This window comes from Dendropsophus ebraccatus, chromosome 6 (assembly GCF_027789765.1).
Source record: "Dendropsophus ebraccatus isolate aDenEbr1 chromosome 6, aDenEbr1.pat, whole genome shotgun sequence".
In the NCBI taxonomy this organism is placed as follows: Eukaryota; Metazoa; Chordata; class Amphibia; order Anura; family Hylidae; genus Dendropsophus; species Dendropsophus ebraccatus.
In genome coordinates, this window is record NC_091459.1 from 21233212 (window position 1) to 21248172 (window position 14961).

At 42.7% G+C, this 14961-nt stretch overlaps 1 protein-coding gene across 2 annotated transcripts in view; it reads left to right on the forward strand.

The window, feature by feature from the left end:
• Positions 1 to 14961, forward strand: part of LOC138795491 (CD109 antigen-like) — a 105021-nt gene that overhangs the window by 47836 nt on the left and 42224 nt on the right. For both annotated transcript variants that reach the window (XM_069974642.1, XM_069974641.1), the window contains 6 exons: positions 3772 to 3843; positions 4988 to 5048; positions 6329 to 6452; positions 7019 to 7136; positions 10814 to 10927; positions 14351 to 14563. In XM_069974642.1, the coding sequence (XP_069830743.1) occupies positions 3772 to 3843; positions 4988 to 5048; positions 6329 to 6452; positions 7019 to 7136; positions 10814 to 10927; positions 14351 to 14563 (702 nt within the window). The remainder of the gene's footprint in view (positions 1 to 3771; positions 3844 to 4987; positions 5049 to 6328; positions 6453 to 7018; positions 7137 to 10813; positions 10928 to 14350; positions 14564 to 14961) is intronic.

A 14961-nucleotide genomic window follows, 5' to 3' on the forward strand; every position in this document is an offset into this window, starting at 1 on the left:
GCTAGGGGAGAGAAAAAACATAGAACATAACATCACATACGCAGAATCACTTGCCCTACAGTCACTGGAAAGAGATAAATCTATTATCATCAAACCCTCTGACAAAGGGGGAAACATTGTAGTCATGAACAGGGACACGTATGTTAAAATGTGTACTGACATACTTAATGACACAAACTGCTACACCCCCCTTACCACTGATCCTAAACGCAAATATCAGGAACAACTCCATAAGATACTCACCGACGCACACCGACAAAAATTGATTAGCACCAACGAACTTGACTTCATGGACCCAAAACACCCACGTACATCCGTCTTCTACTGTACACCTAAAATCCACAAAGGCACACACCCATTAAAAGGACGTCCCATCGTGTCAGGGATTGATAATATCACTCAAAACGTCAGTATATACATAGATCAGTTATTGCGACCATTTGTGGTGAGTCTACCGTCCTATGTCCGAGACACGATGGACGTTCTGAGAAGGATTGACGGCATCACGTCTGATAGAGAAACATTCCTCATTAGTCTTGACGTTGAGGCATTATATTCATCTATACCCCATGATAAGGGACTTCTGGCTGTCAAACACTTCCTAGGCACACGGGGGAGACAGTACGAACCTCACAACACTTTCCTCCTTCAGCTACTGGAATTCACTCTGACCTCCAACTTCTTCCTATTTGAGGGGCGGTCCTTCCACCAGCGCCGGGGTACCGCTATGGGGAGCCCATGTGCCCCCACATATGCTAATTTGTACCTCGGGTGGTGGGAGGACCAAATCGTCTTCAATGACGTTTTATCCCGGTTCACGGTAAACATACCGCTCTGGCTTAGGTACATCGACGACGTCCTTATTCTATGGACGTCGTCGATGGACCTCTTCAGGGAATTCGTGGGCATTCTTAACACTAATGACCTTGGACTCCACTTCACATATGTGGCAGACAAACAAGAGATTACATTCCTTGATCTTAAAATATGGAAAGATCAGGAAGGCACCCTAGCGACCAAAGTCTACAGAAAAGCTACAGCCACCAATACACTACTTATGTGGGACAGCTGCCACCCTACCCCCCTTAAAAGGGGCATACCCACGGGACAGTATCTCAGAGTAAGGCGGAACTGTAGCAATCTGACAGACTTTAGGGATCAGGCCCACGAACTCCGACTTAAACTACAGAGCAGAGGATACCCCAATAAAGCTTTACGACAAGCATACAATAGGGCACTCATGACTGACAGACAGGCACTCCTGACCCCCAAGAGTGACATAAACAATGACAATCCCAGCAGGATTATTGGGACCTTTGATGCCCAGGCCAATGAAGTGCGAGATATCATCACTAGATATTGGCATATCCTGCAAAGAGACCCTGACGTAGTTACTATGATCTCATCTAAACCGCAGAACACATATAGGAAGGGCTCTAACCTTAAGGACAGACTGACTGCGAGTTATCTACCACCCATTCAGAAGCCAGGCACATGGCTAGACAGACAGACACCGGGTACATTTAGATGCGGGCATTGCTCTATGTGCAAGTTTGTTAACCAAAGCAAAATAGTAGTCAGCACAGCCACGGGCATCCATTACCCCATAAAAGAGTTCACAAATTGCTCCACGAGAGGGGTAGTATACGTACTTACATGTTCTTGCCCCCTGAATTATGTGGGGAAGACGATCAGACCCCTAAGAGAGAGGATGAGAGAGCATGTGGGTGACGTGACACACGGGAGAGATACCCCGATAGGGCTGCATTGCAAAGATGTACATAATTGTGACCCTAGACATATCTCATTTCAGGTCCTTGATGTCATCAAAACTAATGTGAGAGGCGGTGACTGGGAAAATCTGATTCTGCGCAAAGAAGCTGAGTGGACATTTAAAATGAGATCTCTTAAACCGCATGGACTAAATGACTATATTCAATACAGCAGCTTCATTTAGCGCGTATGAACAAGAACCACTAGATGGACACCATATGACTATGTGTGCAAACATATGCTGATATACAATTGGACACACAGACTATATCTAGTGGCAAGAACCGACCATGGCAGGGTCCCAATCGCCCCATGGATACATGCATAGTTAAAGACTATGATACATTAACCCGTTGACCAACTATGACATGTAGGCGTTATACTGCCCACGGGGTACGTGGGTGGATCTACGGATACACACTTTGCATGTGTAGGTCTGCCTGGCTGCACATAGACCTATGTACCACCATGTCACCACCTATTGCTTAACATGGATTACGCAGCTGCCATTGTGCATATCTATGTCTGCCCATAGACCTATGTAAGACCATGACACTACCTATTGCTATATATGTGGTACGCAGCCACTACTTATTTGCTATGTGTCAGCTACAGATACGTTTGTATCATTGTTTACTACATGCACTTGCTCCCTTGTTGCTATATATCTGTGACTCCCCTATACCCCTAGCTATATCCCCATGATTGCTTCCAGATCACTGTTAACATTACGATATATTTACCACCACTGCGCATTCTAGACTTGCCGTCATCAAGACACCATACTCACCGATGCCGATGCCATTTATTTTACTCTGCCATATCATTAGCCGGGAACGGGGCGTAGATTCCCCACGATCCCAGTTGCATCATTATGAGACCGGCCGCCCGCCCCCTGCATCATACGTCAGAAGCACATGACCGGGAGCCTCATACGTCACTATCACGTGACCGGGCTTCTCGGATCAGCTGACACACAGAATAGGCGGATTGCGTGCCGCGCTCAGGCTATATAAACCTGTACCACTGACATTAGTACATGGCCGCCATCAGAGCCATGCAGACACCATTCTCCACACAGCTCCTAGCTTTGTCCCTGATGAATGCTTATGCAGGAAACGCGTTGGACGCAGGAGATTAGTCCGCCGACCGGTAACTCTGACCAGTGAGAACTACTGAATCACGGTAACACCATTGCTATACACACAGTCATCTCTGCCGTACGCTGATGTGTTAGGCTATTGGACCGCTGGCTCTCCATATTTGGTCCCTGTATGCTATTTGGTCATAGGCTGGACTTTGTACTGGTACAGTACGATACTAATGTGTACCGTTCTATCACTGTAAATAAACTCACACTTTTGCAAATATCAGTTTTCATGTTCCACTGTCTTTACCTTCATACTCTGTTCACACAATGTGTGGCCGTTCTGATGGCCGTACATTGCATAGAGTTCATTGGTGAGTTGGATTGCAGGCACACTCAAATGTGCCCGCAATCCAAATAAAATAAAATGATGTTCCTGCAGCCCATATGGCAGTATCAGCCACAGGAGCATGTCAAACAGCGGCCGTTGTTAATACCTAGTGTGAACATAGCCTTGTACTGTAATTAGTTATAACTGTTCATTACTTTTCTATATACAGCATATAGTAAATCCCTCACAAGGTTAAAATTTTAATTTTTTTTTTTTTTTTTTTTTACGTCGCCCGCTTCTATCCTCACCCTTCCCTCCCATCTTTTGCTCATTACACATCAGGTGTTTGAAATCCTTGTTTACTCTGTACCGTACAGTAATATGTAATGTGTATGTTTATATTTAGAAAAATCTAAAATAAAAAAAATGATTTTAATAGTTGCGATAATTTTATGGATACTAAAGCCAGTAATCTATATTGTACCACCAAACTGCATAAAGAGATACAGTAACCTTTAGTAAATCTTTTTAATTCTAAAACTCCTTTTGTAAACCACTTTGTTGCTTTATTATACTGTAGGTGTCTGATGAACTAAGAGACTATAATACAATAACTCCAAAACGTGTTACCAGTCCTCTTCAGGTGTTTGAGGTAATGTTATCCTATGTTAAGTTATTTTTAGAGTGCTCGACTGGAGTAACAAACCCCTTTAAAGTCTTTAAGAAACTCAAGCATTTACCCAGGTTTCCCCTGCTTGTCATAGGGGAGGGGGTCTAATTTACTTTAAAACCTCAAAAAAGTTTCAGTCTGGGCCCCAGGGGGTTAGGTGTACTCGTATTTACCCCCAGGGGCCAAACTGTGCAATGTTGGGGAAGGGACTTTACTTACCATCCTGGACTCCCATCAACATTTTCTATCTTCAGCTCCTTCATCTGCAGTCAGCCAATCAGTGACTGAGACGGGATACCGCTACAGCTGTTAATTGGCTAATCGGTGACTTCTGCAGTTTCTGCCCAGCCAAGCAAATTCCCGTCTTGGACACTGATTGGATGATTGCAGACGAAAGAAGATGCTGCACGTTGGGAGCCTAGTATGGTAAGTATAATTTCCCCCCATGGGTAAATTCTGTGGAAATGAGTTATGCTTTTCCACAGCCTTAAAGCTTATTAATTGGCTTAAAAAGCTTTTTTTTTTTTTAACCTGAGCACCCAAGCACCGCAAGATGCAAAGTGGAGGTTCAAGCAGTGAGAGCATCTCGATGCCCGGTTGAGCACTATACTCGATAGAGCATGCTCCCTCAACACAAGTTATTTTACAAAAATGGCATATATAAGCTGTTGCTTGAATTAATGAAATAGTATTTGTAAAAAAATTTTTTTTAGAATTCATCTTATAAGAATTATTATCAACAAGTAACTTCAAGAAAACACCATGTGGGGGGGGGGGGGGAGAGATTTATCAAAGGGTGTAAAATATAGACTGGTAAAAACTGCCCACAGCAACCAATCACAGCGCAGCTTTCAGATCTGCTAAAATGAGAGAGGAGCTGTGATTGGTTGCTGTGGGTACTTTGCACCAGTCTATATTTTACACCCTTTGATGAATCTGGACATATGTTCTTGCATTTTAAGATGTAGTTGTTACAGGGAGCTTGCAGGGAGTGGGGGAGCCCATTCATGTAAGACTAACTAAACTAAAGAACCATTTTAGCAATGTTCTCAATACTAGTTTACTAGTTACTTCTTATATAATACAATCTTCTGGGGTCCTTCTGATAAATGTTTTCCCCCCATAGAGATGTAATATTGGAGTGCTTACCGATGCCATCCTTGAGAAAGAAGATGAATATGATACATGTAAGTATGAAAAATAGTCTGGCACTTAGAACTTAGAACAAGAGGACACAGTGAGAGGTTAGTTGGGGGAAAGATGAGAAGCAAAGTGAGAAAATATTATTTTACTGAAAGAGTTGTAGATACCTGGAACAAACTTCCAGCAGATGTGGTTGGTAAATCTGCAATAACAGAATTTAAACATGCCTGGGATAAACATACATCTATCCTAAGATAATAAGAAAGAAAATACTAAAAGGGCAGACTAGATGGACCCAGTGGTCTTTTTCTGCTGACAATCCTCTATGTTTCTAACTCAGAAAACCTGCAGACTGATTTTGCAGAAAAGCAACTAAATGACTCAAACTGAGAGCTTTAGGCTATGTCCCCACAACGAGGTCATTTTAGTGCCAAAAGATGGGCGTCTATAGGTAACGACGGCCACTAATGATGATCATGAACATTATTTGTGGCCATCATTACCAATAGACATTCCTTTTGTCAGCGCTAATATGATGAACATTATTTTGCCATAACTTTACAGTGAGCTATGATGCTGGATTGGGTGGTCAGACCAGCAGTTGGGATGGGACATGTGGCCTTAATATGGAAGGAATTCATCCGTATTATGCTTATGTGAAATAAAAACATTCCCAGAACTAATTTTAGTGGTAAAAAATGATCAGTGGCAAAAAAAGAGTCATTGTATTCAATTGGAAAAAGATCAGAGCGGCACTCCGTGTATACAGGTGGTGCACAAGGGAGAGAACGTAGTCCCAGTACAATAATTCAGAAGAAAGTCCCGGCACTCACCACTTTCATCATCATGCAACTTTATTCGGTTCCATAAACCACATCAGTGTGAACAGCAGAACGCGTTTCGGCCATTTGCCTTCGTCAACTGCCAGCCGAATAAAATTGCATGATGAAGAAAGTGGTGAGTGTCGGGACTTACTTCTGAATTATTGTACTCAATTGTACTTGCTTCCTTACTTGGCTGTACAGTATTCATAACTTACACTAGACTTCTATGCACAAATTAAAATTGACAGTACCCTTTATCTTTTGGTTTGGAGAAGACATGGTTAAATCCATGGAAAATGTTTCACAATTCATAGTCATGGTGTATGGCTTATTTTGTTGACCATCATTTTGAACGGTGACCCTTACTACCTTGAGTACAATGGACACTCCAATGTCTGAAAAAGTATCTGGAATTATAAATCTACTAAATGTTGTACTTTTATACATTATGCTTTGACTTCAAAATGGTTTTGAATTTTGGCTCTCAATTTCCATTACAGTGAGAAACACACATTTTGACCATAGAGAAGACTTTCTGCCCTCTTGGCATCCTGTTGATTTTGCTGGACCACGTATCAGATCTTATTTTCCTGAGACATGGATTTGGGAGAACATTTATTTGGGGTAAAAAAAATCTTAACATATCCTGATATGTATGTATGAAATTACCAGAGCTTTAAATGCTTTGTATGTCTCTCTCTCTTTCTCTCTCTCTCTCGACTCCTAGAGATTATTCTGTAAATAAGGCCTCTCGAAATGTTCTCATGGCATGTTGTGATTAGGGATGAGCGAACTGGCTAAGGTTTGGGTTCGTATGAACCTGATCTCTCGGCTTCTGATTCCCACTGTCTGCCCGCTCCGTGGAGCGGGTGGATACAGCAGGAGGACCGCCTAGAAAACTGGGATACAGCCTATGGCTATGGCTGTATCCCAGTTTTCCAGGCAGTCCTCAGGCTGTATCTACCCGCTGCACGGAGCGGGCAGACAGCGGGATTCAGAAGCCGAGAGTTCAGGTTCATACGAACCCGAACATCAGCCGGTTCGCTCATCCTTAGTTGTGATATTGTGTTGAACTGATTTCATGAGAAATTGGAGCTCTTAACTCAACTAAAGAAAAGCTAAGGGGGAAAAGTCAGTATGTGTGACCCACGATGTAAAAGCACTGATTTTTGTTTTTCATTTATTTGTAGACAAAAAACTTTTATTCGAAAAGACATGGTTGTACCAGATACCATTACTACTTGGATCACAAAAGCATTTGTTATTTCTGAGAATTTAGGATTTGGAATTTTGGAAACTCCTGTGCAGGTAACTATAATAGCACAAAGAGCATGGGTTAGTCCTTAAAATGGCATGGCTTAAAGCGCAACTATAACTTCAGTAGCCAAAAAATGAAATTCCTCAAATAAAAAGCCTCCGTGTTACCTTTTAAAAAGAGCCCTAAACTGCGTTGATAGCATGTACGCTCGCTCAGATATCCCCAGTTGTTTGGCTCAGAGGGATAAATGAATTTTTCTCCTGGCTGAGAGAAAGTGGGCGTGGCCTATCCCTCATCTCCCTGGCTGGGTCCCTCCATTCACTGAGCAGCACCTTAGCAGATGTATCACACATAGGAGGATTAGATAGAGCCCCAGCATACAGTATCACAATGTAAGATTAGATACAGAGCCCCAGCAGATGGTATCACACACAGTGGGATTAGATACAGTCATCTGCTCTCATTACACTGTAGGATAATGTCAGCCATGGAGGTGGGGGCACCTACTGCAGACATCTGATAGTGAATGTTATATATACTATGGAAGGACTACAGCTGTGTTCTGCTGGGACTTGTAGTCCTCCCCTCAGTGACTCACCCACTCTCCCTCATGCAGTACATTGGCTGGGTCATGGCTGGGATGTCCCTCCTTGTTGAAGCACTGGGTACTTGTCCCTCCATCCATCTCTTCCCCTGCGCTGCTCCTCACACACAACACCCTCAGCTCTGCTTAGTCACCTCTGTGAGGGGAGGGGGAGAACGTGCTGCTAGGAGGGGGGGAGGAGGGTTTGTTTATGTTTCTCTCTGTGTGTCAGGGCTGTTATCTGATCCTCCTGTCACAGTCCGTACACTCAGTACGGATTTCCAGGGAGGGGGCGTGTCCAGCAGGAATGCAGAAATAAGTCAGAGCCAGAGAGGGCTGTAAGGGCATAATCAGCCTTATGTATTTAAAAAACTGTTCATTTTAGGTTATTAATGTATATTGCAAAAAGTCTTATCATGACCTAAGCTAACTAAAACTGAATGGTCAAAATATTTTATAGTTGCGCTTTAAATGCAACGCTTTGCATCAAAAATATTGGTCCATAATTCTGGTGTAGAAGTGAGCCAGATAAAAATGGTCGTAACTTACTAACTTCTGCTGTAAGGAAGACTAGATGGACAAAGGAGACTGTGGTCTTTTCTGTGAACAATTTCCCAGGTTTCCAGGTCCTTACACGGGTTTATTAACAGTAAGGTTTTTATAGTACACAACCACAATCCATTCTGGCAGGCAGGGCTCTATTAACAGCTGCTGCTGCCCTAGGCACTAAACCTAAAGATGCCCCATCTACACGCACCTATTGGCGATACTAGACCTGACCAATACCACCATCCCCCCCACCCCCCTGGAAAAGACACTAGATTTAGTGGCAAGTCTGAACGGGAGGAGGGAAACTAAAAAAATAAAAACAAAAAAATGTACAATGTAATCACTACAGTACAGCACTATACGTGTAAAATAACATAGTGCACACCTCTACCTTCACACCTCATTCTTTATAGTGCAGGTGCATGGTATCAGCAGGAGGGGATGGACAGTACAGACAATACAGTACAGGAGAGGACTGGAGGGGAAGCCTCAAGCAGGTGGCAAACTGAACACAAAGCAGTGCAGACACACAGTGATGCCAAGAGCACTCGCACTGTGCCAGTATCTCTATGTGCAATCTGTGGTGTGTTGCAGAGTAGTTTTACACAAGACTTTAATGCTGGAGGCTGAAAAAGTGTTTGAGAACCGAGCAAGTCTTTAATTTCTGAAGCAAATTTTCCTTGAAAATATTGTTTGAGAACTGAATTGTTCCAGTTCAGAGCAGTTTGAGAACTGAGCCACCACTGTATATAAAATGGAAACTATCAGCAAGTTAGAAGCTTCTAAGCTGCTGATATTTCCCTCTTGAGCAAGGGGCACTAAGCATGAAGGTAATTTTCTTACCTTGATCCTTGGTACCGAACATTATGGTATATTACATATGTAAATTAGGTGGTTCAACGCGCCCCTGACAGCACTACTAAGTGCCCAGCCGGCCGGACCCTTCTACTGGATATTGGGGTGGCACTCTGCAGTGACGTCACTTCGGCACTCATCAATGCAGAACGCTCAATAAATATTCAGGTGGGCCGATTGGGGCGGATCAATGCGGAGGGTGGTAGTCTCGCCCCAAGTGCATCAAACCACCTCATTTACATATCTCTTAAACTACAAAGTTCCCAAAAATGGCACAGAGGATCAAGGTAAGAAAATTACCTTCATCCTCAGTGCCCCGGGCACTATAGGAAGGTATCATCAGGTTAGATTGTTCCCCTTTATTTTGTGCCATAAAAAAAAAGACAAAAAAAACCAAAACCCTTTAAACATAAGATAAGTCTAAGGGCCCTATTACATGGAACGATAATCGGCCAAATCGGCCCTATCCGGCTGATTATCGCTCCGTGTAATAAACACAACGATCAGCAGATAACAACGATCATCAGCTGATCGTTGATATAGGTTTGGACCTATAATTGTTGGGCGCCGACCACGCATTGCTATGTGTAATAGTGGTGCACGGCTGGCGATTTGCAATCTGTATGCATTACCTATCAATGCTGCAAGGCTCCTCTTGCGCTCTGCTTCTCCCCAGGTCCCATGCGCTCCAGCTTCAGAGTGGCCTGTTTGAGCTGACAGGCCGCTCAGCCAATCACAGACCGGGACCAGCATGGCCAGTGATTGGCTGAGCAGCCTGTTAGCTGAGACAGGCGGTTCTGGAGATGCAGCGCGTGGGACCCGGTAAGAAGCAGAGCGCAAAAGGAGCCCTGCAGCATGGATAGGTAATGTATACAGTTTAAGCAAGGGCTGCAAGGACATCGGTAACTATGTCCACACAGCCCCTGTTAAACGATTATCGGGCTGTGTAATAGGCCCAGTAAACGAACGCCGATCTAGCCTTGCTCAAGGTGCCAGGAAAAGCTAGATCCAGTCCTGGGAAACTTCTCCCAGTTTCCCAGGACTGGATTCAGCTTTTCCCAGCACCAAGAGAAGAGTGTTACGGAGCGACACAGACTTCAAAGCCAGCAGTCTGACAAGCTGCCGGCTGAGCCTAACAAGGCTGTGCTTTGTTCTTACTGTAAATTTACTCATCTCTCTGATATAATGTATACTGTATACTGTATCTTTAGCTGTTTATGTGACTATCTGTTCTAAACTAACCACTACTATATTACATCATTATAAACAACTGCCTTTCACGTGACAGAAAATTCCAGAGTATCTTGTTTACTATTAGATTTGCCAACGTCCTCGAGATGTTCAACCAGACAACCCTGAGTTTGATACCATTAGCTTGTATTTAATTTGTGTATTTTTAAGCCTAACATTGTATTACGGCAATAAAACACATGTAAATGCACTTAACAATTCATTCAAGATTTATTAGCTTTATACATAGATGACATCATAGCAAATAATGTTTAGACAAAGCTCGACTGTTTTCTTCATTATTTTTATCTAGTCAATGTTTCCATAATTCAGCTTTCAAGCTTCCAAATTAGAGCCAAAAGATGATTCGCGCTAAATTAATTTTTTTTTTCAATTGAAATGCCAGTTACCTATCTTTAACTTCACTCTAACTTATTTTCCTTTTTATTAATTAATGGACATTACATTTTACCTTTATCTTACATAAGAACTGTGGTTTTTTTCTTCCAGTTGGAATGTTTTCAACCATTTTTTGTATCCCTGAATCTTCCCAGTTATGTTACCAGAGGAGAACAATTTGTCTTGGAGGTTGCTGTCTTCAATTATTTGGAAGAAGATACGGAGGTAAATAGTAAAAAGAGTGTTTAGTCTCATGCACATAAATATAGTTATGAGAACATAGCTATTAGTGGTCAGATATTACATTGTCAGGAAGAATACATTTTTGGAAACAAGTTTGTAGTATGAATAAATTATTGTCAAAAAAAAAAAGAATGACATGCTTATGCAGTTCTACATTTTGTAAATGCATAAACACTGTAAAACATGCATTTACCTCTTTTCGGCTATGTTCATACAATGTAAGTTCCGTGGTAATCACGGCCATTGTTGCAACGGCCGTGATTAGTACCGAACTTACGTTGTGCTGCAGGGTGAGGGAATCCCAGCCGGAGTGTATAGACATAGTATACACTCCGGCCGGGAACCCTAGAGGCGCAGTGAGAAACTTACATGTCAGTTTTCTGCGGCCGCTATTCAATGAATAGCGGCCACAGAAAACCCTGTCAGTTCACACAATGGAGCGAGCAGCTCCGGCTGCACTCTCCATTGTGTGTAGTGGAGAGTTCTGAAGCGGATGCGCCCGCATCAGAACTCGGCAGAGCTAAAGATCCGGCCAATACTGCAGTACCGGCTGGGATGATCTTTTCTGAGACCATGCCCCCCCCCCGATGATTAATGTATTAATTTATTAAAATTCAATTTATTTAAAGGGTAATCCCGTCTTATAATTTTTCATTATTCTATGACTATTTGATCAGTGAGGTGGGTGATAATAAGCAGAGAAGGGCCACTGCATTGATTTAGCATTTAATCAATATCAGCATAGCTCATTCAAGCATTTTCCTGCACAACCAAGTGGCCAGGAGGTGATCACCTTCATATAGCAATGCATACGTATAAGATACAATTGAGTTTTTAGCCAACAGCTTTTTCTCTCAGTTGCTTCATACACATGAACAATTGGCTTAGTTTAGTTTTTATGTGTTCTGCATGGAGGGAAAGTGAGTAAGCCAGTGCCAGATGGCAGTTTATTTCCCTAAAAACCAAAGGACCTTGCATGTCAAATTTCAAGTGCCTGATACTTTTCTCCACTAATCTGTAATCAGGGAGAGTTGAGAAGCGTCCTGGAAGGGGAGTAGCTAGGACTCATGTGGCCCCATAGCAAAAAACTTACCCCCCCCCTCCCCTAAGCACAACACAAAGTACTACATATATAAATATATATAGACTCAGTGATGTGGCCAAAAACTAAAATCTCTTGTGACCAGAGGCAGATGCAGCTACAAAAGTGACCGGTCAGTACACTGAATTTAACTATAAGGGCCCATTAGGAGCCCTTATGCTTAAATACATAGGTATAAAAGGAAGACAAAGAGATCTCTGTTTCACTGCTGGTGCACTGATAACTCCTGACCTCTGGCATATTTTCCTACCTGATTGCAGCAGCACAGGTCAGGGGTTATCAGAGGAGTAAGGAAAAGATCTCTTTTTTATCCCTTTTTTATGTTGTAGCATGTAAGTGAACACTGGGTCACTTACACACAGAAGTACATAAGGGGTTAAGCAGAAGGACACAGGAGACTCTTATCTTCCCTGTGCATCCCCGGGCCCCCCTCCTGCATGGGCCCCATAGCAACTGCCTACCCTGCCTCTATGGTAGCTACGCCACTGCATCCTGGGCACATTAAACAGACAGCTGGCCCTACCAAATTCAGAGGATTGAAAGGACATTTCTATAACGTTTAGAAAGGTCTCAAAGGTTGGAACCCCACAGATTATAAAATGATGACATAACCTAGAGATATGCCATCATATTATAGGATCAGGGTAAACCTCATTGAAATACCAGATTTATGTTTTTAAACAATAAAAATTAAGCTAGGCCCAACCGCAATGGTTATTCTATTATGAGAAGAGTACGTTTTTGTCACAATCTACTTATGCAAACAGTGTTAGGAACCATCTGCTTCATGCTGCTCTTCTGAGCCATAAGTACTCCAATTTAACAGTGTTTGTTAGCTATGATTATGGTGTTGTTATTTTTATTTGTTGCAGACTACCATGGGTTTAGCGAGGCAGGAATCCGATTATGTATGAGCTGTGGACTCCTTCTGCCCGCCACTTACTCATTAGTATCTTATTCCCTATTAATGTTCCTAGAGAAAAATTTGTCAGTCAGCAGAGGGGGTGCGGGCAGCCCGCACTCATGAATATGTTAGACTCCTACCACAGTGCTAACATAGTTCCGCAAATAATAAAATGTAAGTTTGCCAGAATGACACCATAATCTTTGATGACTGACAGATTATTAAATCAGTGTGCCCTTCGCTATTGCATAGACTGAGAATAACAAAACACAGCAAACACTGAAAATGTAAATATGCAAAAAAGGAGTCCGTGAAGTCCTGGTTGCAAGTTTTAAAATAGCCGGATATCCCTAGCCTGTTGCCAAGGGGTTCCCTTCAGATGGGGAGAGCACCAAATCCCCCTGTTAGGTAGCCCCTTAAGTCCCACTCGGTTGTGAGTATTGGAACATAAATAGGAAAACACCAGGGTCGTCCCTTTTGTGTCAAAGTCTAAGGGTCCTATTCCACCGGCCAATGGGGGCTCGATCAATAATGTAAAGAGCGCCGATCTGCTAGATCGGCGCTCGTTTACTGGGCCTATTCAACGGCCTGATAATTGTTTAGCAAGGGCTGCAGGGACATCGTTACCTATGTCCTTGCAGCCCTTGTTAAACACCATACTTTACCTAACCATTCTGCAGGTCTTCTCCTGACCTCCTTCTCCCGGTCCCATGCTCAGCAGCAGCTTCGGAGCGGCCTGTCTGAGCAGACAGATCACTCAGCCAATCACCGCTCTGAAGCTGCTGCTGCGCACAGGAGAAGACCTGCAACATGCTAGGTAATATATGCTGTTTGTAAAATCGTCAATTGCCGGCTGCGCATCACTATTCCACGTAGCGATATCGCTCAGTGGAATAGGCCTCTTACTCTGTTGCGAGTATTGCGACAAGAATTAACCAAGGCAGGCATCCACCCACAGACAGCTGTTTCGGGGCCACCCTGGTGTTTCCCTATTTATGTTCCAATACTCACAACCAAGTGGGATTTAAGGGGCTACCTATCAGGGTGGTTTGGTGATCTCCCCATCTGGAGGCACCCCTTGGCAACAGGCTAGGGATATCGGGCTATTCACATGTTTTGAGACTCGCAACCGAGGCTCCACGGACTCCTTTTTTGCATACATAGAGATTGTTGCGAGCCAAGGAGATGCTGGAGACCCTGACCAATCAAAACTTTGTTTTATTTTAAATGCACCAAGGCAAGAAGAAATTTGTTGATCTTTTGTAATTTGTGATTTATATTTTTACATGTATTTTTACTATTCTTTATTTTTACATTTTAGGTAAAATTTTGCTTTCATGAAGACTTCATTACACATTACTTGGCTAATATAATGTGACCTCTGTTTTTCCCTTCATAGGTTTGTGTAACTCTTCATCAAAGTGATGCATTTGAAACACACAAATTATTGGCAAATGCAACAGGGGCCCAACAGACTGTATTGGTCCCAAGCCAAGAGGGAAAAACAGTTTTCTTTCCAATCAAACCTATTCAACTGGGCGAGATTCCAATAACGGTTAAGGCTACATCCTCTCTTGCTTCAGATGAAGTAACTCAAAACCTCAAAGTCAAGGTATATAAAAAATGGACACTATTTTTCTTTCTAGTAATATGTTATGACATAGCACAAGACAAAAAGTAACAAATAGGAAGGTAGTTAAAGTACAGTCATGGACAAAGGTTTTGAGAATGACACAAACATTATATTTTCACATGATCTGCTGCCCTCTGGTTTTTATGTGTGTTTGTCAGATGTGTTTATCACATACAGAAATATAATTGCAATTATATTATGAGTAACAAAAGCTTATAGTGACAGCTAGAATGAGTTAATGCAGCAAGCCAATATTTGCAGTGTTGACCCTTCTTCTTCAGGACCTCTGCAATTCTCCCTGGCTGCTCTGAATCAACTTCTGGACCAAATCCTGACTGATAGCAGTCCATTCTTGCACAATCAATGCTTGCATTTTG